The sequence below is a fragment of the Bemisia tabaci genome, chromosome 2, assembly GCF_918797505.1.
Source record: "Bemisia tabaci chromosome 2, PGI_BMITA_v3".
In the NCBI taxonomy this organism is placed as follows: Eukaryota; Metazoa; Arthropoda; class Insecta; order Hemiptera; family Aleyrodidae; genus Bemisia; species Bemisia tabaci.
Window position 1 is genome coordinate 45,056,300 of NC_092794.1, and position 8,434 is coordinate 45,064,733.

The 8,434-nt window shown below is 41.0% G+C and overlaps 1 protein-coding gene across 1 annotated transcript; it reads left to right on the forward strand.

Moving 5' to 3' along the window:
- The first annotated feature begins 251 nt into the window (after nt 1-251).
- LOC109040100 (uncharacterized) lies at nt 252-4,995 on the forward strand. Its single transcript, XM_019055902.2, has 2 exons — nt 252-345; nt 4,265-4,995. The coding sequence occupies exons 1-2, from the start codon at nt 331-333 to the stop codon at nt 4,778-4,780; spliced, it is 531 nt and encodes a 176-aa protein (XP_018911447.2). The 5' UTR covers nt 252-330; the 3' UTR covers nt 4,781-4,995.
- Nucleotides 4,996-8,434: the final 3,439 nt, after the last annotated feature.

Genomic DNA, 8,434 nt, shown 5'->3' on the forward strand with positions numbered 1-8,434 from the left:
CTGAGGAAATTTTACAAGAAAACCAATCGGACTACTTTTAAACTTTAAAAATTATTATTTAATAGGCATTTGCAGTTTCGACAACATGTCTGACCTCTGCAATCGACTCGCCCCACTGTGCGCTGCGGATCCCCCGCTCAAAATATCGATTCCTAATTATCGCCTCTCTTCATAGATCATTCAAATTTTTATGTCTCGTAATTTATGGGCGCCGGGCGGGCTTATTTATTTCTGTTTTGAGGCTCCTCCATATATAAGCCTGTTATCATTCTCGGAACCTCTTCATTCGTGAGTTTTGATCAAGGGATTACCGTCTCCTCGTCCGACATCATGTGTGCGTTTAAGGTGTGTATGTCCTGTTTGACCCCAAAGTTTTGACCCGTTTGACCCTTCAGATACGTGCCCTCGTTTCCGGTTCAATGAAAATTACTGGTTTTCCTACTGTCTTTTCGTATTGTTGATTATTCTTTTCCTATTGTGATCGTTGAGGGTGCGTGTGGTCTTTTTTTATTTTCTCGAATCGTAGGTAGTTGCGCGTGTGGACTTTAAAGAGTTTCTGAACGTGTTTTGACGAGAGCATATAGGTTGGATATCTCCTCGCCATCTTAGAAGGCTCCATAAGCAAACTACCATGTATTAACCTTTATCTCACACAAAGCCATAAAACAACAGAAAAAAAAAAAAAAAAAAACCTTTATCTCCCTCAGTTCTCAATTTTGATTGTTTTCCGTTTCCAAAGCAAACATTCTCTCGACAGCGTGAAAAAGCTATTAAGAGTTTGAAATTATACGTTGAGAAAAGGTTGTATAAGTTACAGTTGATAAATACTTTTGCCAACTAAATTTGCGCACCGATTATCAAAGAAGCATATAAATAATTTGTCATCAAGATTTCAAATTGGATTTCTACCTTTTTCATTCTTCTTTTTCTACTTCTTATTTTCCTCTTTTATTTCCTCGTTTGTAGAGAACTCGTTACTTTTTTAATCGAGTTTATGTTCCCTTTTTCTACCCCATTACGTTATATTATTATGAAGTCTTGCAACTTGTCATCGGTAATACAATCGTGAAGGCAGGTTAACTGTATTGTCGTGCTTATTAAAAAGTGATTAGTGCCCTAATCATTTATGTTGATCATTTTCGTAAATCCTTGTCTTCGTAGGTATAAAATTATGACGACGATTTATGTATTGATTCTTACGTAAAATTTTGCGAGAAACACGATGATTCAACTGTTTTTATCTGAAACAAACTCTAAAACTCACAAAAAGCTCTCAAATTTAAGGCTGTAATGGAGGAAATACCTACGGTACCCTGAGAGTCCAAGTCTACATCAATTCAAACACTCTATGCAAAGATTAAAAACAAAACATTAGCAGGGTTGCCGTGTTTTCAGTTTTTGAATCCCTTCACAAACTGGCAACTCTTTAAATGTTTACCCCTATCAATTTGCATGGAGGGTTTGACTTGACATAGAGGTGGACTCTCAGGACATAGCGCGGAATGTCTTCTCTACTGCGGTCTCAACTTGGAGAGCTTTTTTTGAGTTTCGGAGTTGTTTTCAGTGGAATCCATCACGTTTCTTGCAAAATTTTACATAAGAGAAAGTACTTGAATTGCAAATCCCCACACTTGCAATAGGTCCATTCAACTTTGATTAATTTAAAGAGAATTTTTAAACTTAAATCGTTCGTCAACTGAGTTGTAAGGGAAGCGGCTCCCTGAGATAGGCGCCTTGGACAAGTATTGATCGATAGAAAGGAAGAGAGGACACCGGGTGTACGCGGAGACGTGGACATGGACAATTTGCTCGCGTGTGAAAATGGAAAGCTCGTGCCGTTCGAGACCTCCAAGACGTCTGCGGTCTCGTCCACTCGAAGCGGGTGTTAAGTGTAGAAAATTCAAACTTGCCCACCAACGTTGTCCCACCTCCCGTCTTAAACGTTGCCAACTGAGGAAATCCCAAGTGAAGCAGAAGCATAAAAGAAAATTGTATAAAAATATTGTACATTAGATTACAGTAGGATTACAGATTATCAAACCTATGGGGTATCAGCGACCGAATGCAGCGTGCTGTGCCGCGCCGCGGTGCGCCAACACAAACGAAGCCGGTGCGCCTTCAAATCAATGTGTAGGCAACACGACCATCCGTCGAGTTCAAATAGTTGTATCCACTGCTTTGATGTCAATGCCGTGTACACGTGAGTCTATAAGTGTGTGGTTTAGTCTTTTGAAAAACTCGATTTTCGATTTTTTTTGGGATCGGTCCCCCGTCATGAAGTTGTCATGAGCTCAAAGGAAATACATTAGAAATAAAATTAGCAAGAAAAAATATCCTGACTATCGGACGTTACAAAGTTGTGTCAAATTTGTTTCCCGAGGCAAACGAAGTGTAATCGCTCTTAAAAAGTTCACTTATTCCGCTTATTTCTGTTTATTCACATCCCTGGTGAAGGCGATCAGCATGATTTCATGCTGAATCAGTATGATGTTATGCCAATTTGGTATGATATCACACTGACTCACGCGATTTTAAGTCTAATAACATAGTGCCAGAGAAAACAAGTATGATACTTTGATACCAATATGCTATCGTACTGATATCACATAAAAGAATAGCCCAATTCACATTAACATATCACAAATATCGACCTTACCAGGCATAGATAAAATCAAGATTAATTTTCGTTTAATTTTCAGACTTTAAAACCGGGGGAAAATTGAAAAGCGCCAAATCAGATTTTTTTTTCCAATTTGCCGAAAGTAACGATTACAACGCACACCAAACCCCGCAACACTCTCAACCCCTAATTTGACGAGATAGGGGCCATCCCTAAATTACGTATAGCGCTTTTTTGGCATTTTTAACCCCCCCCCCCCGCCCATGCAACGTTTTTGTAACGTCAGTCTCTAGTCGTTAACACCTAAAAACAAAATGGCGTAACGCTCTCCTCGACACACCCCCCCCCCCCCCCCCCCCTAGGAGCATTACGTAATTTACGGACGGCCCTCTATCATTAAGTACTTTCTGTTGAACAGTTTCTGGACTCCCTTACTCTTCATTCTTAACACCAGTTTCCCTAATTTTTCGAGGCTTTTATTCTAAAATCCTTAATTTTTCTCTCATATTTTCATAATTAACTTTGTCGTCCGATTATCGGGTTTTTTTTTTTTTTTTTTTTTTATCATCAAAGAGTCCCGCGCCATTTGACAACGCACCGATTACATTCGTCCCGACGCGGCGCGACGCGCGACGGCTCGTTATGACGCGTCCGTAAGGCGTAAGGCGCGCGCAAGGGCCGCCGTGCTATGCGGCGCGGAGTGGCGAGGTTTCATTTCACTGAAATATTTATGATTTTACTTAATTGTATTATTAGTACAGGTACGCACACGAGCTCTGTATCGCGAAACCTGTTCCACTACTTTCTACCCGTGTCGCTCGTGTCTATTAATGAGTATCCTCCGTCGTCCCGTAACTGCCGCTTGTGTTATTTTTCATTCCGCTCCTGTTACGGATCTGTTACGACTCGGCTTGCATAGTATAATTTGTCGACTCTCTGGCATAAGAGCGTATCTCAGTTTTCACGTGAGCTCTGTTTCGCATATGAATCCGTGCTTTCTTGGGCTCATGCGGTAGTCGAGATATGCCGTTGCGTCAGAGGAGAGACGGATTTTCTTCCATTCATGTCGGAGTGTCTATTTTTCGGAGGCATGGAATCGGCTAGGTAGAGCCCAGAAAAGTAAAAGAAGTAACTGGACAAGTAATCTGAAACGGGCTCTATATCAATATCTCAGAGTAATGAGAAATAAGTAATCTCGATTTTATTTAATTTACCTTTTTTTTATATAAAAATCTGTAATTATTTTTCAATCTCCCCAATGTAAAACATTCATAAATCTGTAATGTATGTGAAATTCTATTTGAAGCTTGGATCAGAACCATTTGTAAGCAGGTCCCTCTAAATGCAAATAACTTTTTTTTTTCAATTTGCCAGACGCATTAGGCCATAAAAAATCAAGTAAGTTTCGTATTTACAGAATGACTTATGCATTTCTTCAAAATATCAATTCAAATTTCTATGATTCATTCACCAACAGATATACAGGTATCATACGTATAATGTGCGCATGTTTTGCACAGAAACCCTCTGCATCTACTCTCCTTGCCCATCCCCTCAAAAAACCACTTTTTCCGAGCATTAATATAGATCTTCCTCACCACTTCCGCACTGTGTATTCACAAATTATTTTTTTTTTTGTGGCAGATTGTCCTTTCTCTGGCCCTCTGCGCCGTGGTCGCCTGCCAAAACCAGGGCGCCAACCAGTTCCAACAACAAGGCCAGCAGCAAAACTTTGATCAGCAACAGCAATACCAGCCTCCGCCTCAACAGCCACAACAGCAGCAGCAGCAGGCGTCATTCCAGCCCCAGCCGCCACAATCGTTCCAACCACAACAGACGCAACAATTCCAACCACCGCAATTCAACTCATTCCCGCAGTTCCAACAGCAGCAACAGCCATTCCAGCAGCAAGAGCAGCCTAACTTCGGTGGTGAGTCAGACGAGAAGCAAGACGATAACTCAGTCGCCACAGCAACAAGATCAGTCTTCGAGTCCCCAAGGCGGCCAGTCCCTCGGTCAGAACTCCCCGAGCCAACCCCAAAGCAACTCCTTCCCCTCCTTCCCGTCTTTCGACTCCAACTCCTTCTCCTTCGGGGGTGGATTCTACAACCAGAAGCCCCTCGGTCTCGGCGACAAGAGATTCAGCGTCGTCGGCCCTGATGGCTTCACCAGAACCGTAGACTACACCAACGTCTTCAACGACGAGCACGCTGACCTCCCCGCTAACCTGCCCCCAGCGTCCGTCTACAAGTATGCACCCTACGCCTCCAGCATCCCGACCTTCTACCGACCTGCCGTTGCTGTCCGACCTGCAGTGACCACCCTCCACGCACCTGCTGTCGCCGCCTACCACGCACCCCTCACCACGTACCACGCACCGGCTGTTGTTCCTGCTGCCGTCCATGCCCCGGTCGTCGCTGCAGTCCGCGCTCCTGTCGTCAGCACGGTCCATGCTCCGGTTGTCACAGCTGTCCGCTCGCCCGTTGTCAGCACTGTCGCCGCCGCACCGGTTGTAGCAGCCGTTCGCACACCGGTCGTCAGCACTGTCCATGCTCCGGTTGTTACCGCCGTTCATCCTCCTGTTGCCTACGCCGCTTACCCTAGGTACCAGTCCGTCTCTTATGTAGGTTAGAAAGTCGTCTCGCAGTCAAACCCACTGTGTATTTATTCCCGTATCCAAGTTGTTATCAGGTGTTAAATGATGTTACCAAAATGAAGTTCCTCGTCCGTTTTTATAACTAAATTATTAAATTATTTTTTCAACAAATTCCGTGTAATTTTTTTATGTGTCTGATTTTAAAAGATCCATCTTTGCATACATTGAAAAAACGACTCAATAACATTTCTTGAACTAAAACAAAATGCTCTGCGGTTTAAAGTACTTTTTTTGGGGTTTAGAATTTTTTAATCTGAATGAAATTTTTTTGATTGAAATACGCAACTTTTCTTCAGTAAACTAAGTTTTTTCCTTTTTTCATCTTAAAAGAAAATTAAATTTTTCATCGATAAGATAGTAACCTTTCATTGAATTGAAAAATACTGACATGACTATGAAAAAAAAATCTATTTCACTTCAAGAAAGTTTTCCATTACATGTAAAAGAAATTTTACCTCATCGTAATAATTTTTAATCGGTGAGATTTTAGTTTTAATTTAAGAATATGGGTTTTAAAATATTTCCCAGTGCTACCCTGGTAACTCAACTCCTAAAACTGAGCCTAATGATAAAAAATAAAATGAAATAATTTAATCACGCCTCTATCCAGATCATTCAAAAATTAGCCCGTTTAGAATTACACGATGATCCAAAAAGCTCTGCCATAATATCACCGGAGTATCTATATTCTGGCTGCAAAACGCAAGAGTATGACAAGAATGTCAGTTTGTCATAAAAGGCAGCTATGCGATAGAGTCGTCAATTTGTCGCACTCTTCATTTGAGCTGGACACTTCCATCTACAGTGTGAACCGCATCTGGTTGATCATTCCTGTTGAGTTGCTTCGAATACTATACACGTGGACGTTGTTAACCGTGAAACCTTGATTCTAATTAATATTAATTATTTACTGTCGCAATCAATATTTTGGCCGTTTGAAGCAGAGAAAGTATATTATAGAGATTTCTTAATAACAATCTAAGCAATTTAATCGGGCGAAGCAAAAGTGAAGTTCGGAGGTCAACAATCTTTTTCGCCTAATGATGATTGATAAGCAATTTGTTGAGCATGAAAGTCAAATGATGACTAATGAATGTCGGGGTGAGCTTTTTAATGGGTGAAGTTTTGCAAAATAGGTTAGGGTTGCTAAACCAATGGCTCAACTCTTAGGTCATCATTCATCCTTAGGCGACTCTGAGCGTTGACGCGTACGTCATTTTTACACTGAAGGGAAGGTAGCAGTGCCGGTCTCTACAGGGTGTCTCAAACTACCCAAATACATATGGTATTTTTCTCAGTCATTTCGGTCGGACAATGTTGGAAAACTGGGAATCTAATACATTATTGACCTTAAAGAATCATCCCGAATCCCCCTCCCGGTGCTTTTACTTGGTCCCCAATTTATCCAATTGTTTGATCAGAATGAGAAATTACGGTCAATTTTGTCCCAAATCGATCACTTAATTTGACGTAGTGGCCCCCCAAAAAGGGTGTTTTCAGGAGTAATCGACACCATGAGTCCGAATCTGGCGGTTTCGAAGTCCCCCAACGCATTGGTAATGGGACACTGGACCAAGCTCTGGACCTGCCAAATTCATAAATCTACAGTCTTGAAACTTCGCCAGAGTTTTCTTCAGACAATGAAAGGTATACTTAAAAAATCTCAATTCAGAATTCCAGTTAATTTTTAGATAAAATAATTAAACACAAGAAGAAATGAAGCAACGTCCGATGTAAATTCAGCTGATTCAATCGTTGCTTATAAATTCGTCCAATCATTGAACTACATGCAAAATTAAGAGGAGACCGAACTTTCAGCCGTGCTAAACGACAAAATATACCCTCTTTAAGCTTCGAACATACCGATTGATTCGTGTTAGCCCCTCCCCCCGAACCATAAAATAATAGAAATTAAAATATAATCCGAAGTTTCCAAATTTTCCATTTTGTCTCGTACCTCTCGAAAGCAACAAAAGTGGGCGAATGTTGCCATTCTGTATGCTCGCCAGACAACACTGCACTTACCTCTCTTGTATAATTTTTGCATCTTGCACCGCCTCTTGATCACCCCCCCGCTCCTTCATTCCGAGAAATTGTGTAACCCTCCTCGGCTCCTAAGCGTTCTTGCCCCGATGCAAAACCCGGAGCGGAAATAGGATTGAAGCATACCGGGGTCTCGGAGTCATTACTGATACAGTGATACACTGACCCAGTTTCATTCTGTCATTAATCCTATCTCATACGTGAGTAATCTTCGCCAAGCTTCCTTTTCCTTCATTACACTCTATTTATTACTCCGCGTTTTTCTTGTCCTGCGCTGCTCTCCTATGACTTCGTCTCATTTTTTTGCTCTGCGAAAAGGAGCACTGAATATGAAAGAAAAGCGAATAATTCACTGAAAAAAACACATTGGATCTAGAGTCCAGACTCTCAAAAACATCGACAAGAAAAGGTACTCTTGATTCAATCAGAGTCTAGCTTAAATGAAAAACCAAGCCTCTTAATTTAAGCGGATTTCGTTTCGATTCAAGCAAAAATCCGATTGAATCAAGAGTATTTTTTCTTGTCAATGTTTTCAAGAGTCTGGACTCTAGATCCAATGTGTTTTTTTCCAGTGTTTCACTCGTTTTTATTTATCATTACTATCGATTTTGGTTCTAGATTTTAATTTTTGATTCTTATCGGGAAATCGGCGAAGAGTCAGACAAATAGGACGGTAAAGTAGATACAGATTTTTACGAAGTAGCCCGAGATAACGGTAACCGGCTGGAAACAAGAGGAAAAACGGGAAACAAGGCTGATAATGCCGCCTTAAGAAAGAACGCCGTATGTATATTCGAGAGTTTTCAAATTTCCTGTGATAAAATGCTCATTCTCGAGGAGAGTTATGAATATTTTCTCTTGCAACTTCTAGGTAATTTAAATCTAAAAGCGAAGAAAATCCTCTGACAATTGGAGGAAAATCGCACACAGGATTCCCTTGAAATTCGTAGTTTAACAAAGGAAGTTTGGCAATATCTGAAAGCTTATGCGGCGTTCTTCCTTAGCACGGCACAATATATAACAATGAACAACCTGAAACGTTTCGACTCAAAACTGAGTCATTTTCAGTCGAAAAATCACTATAGGCTTTCTGTTGTGTGCTTCGTTTTTCTTTC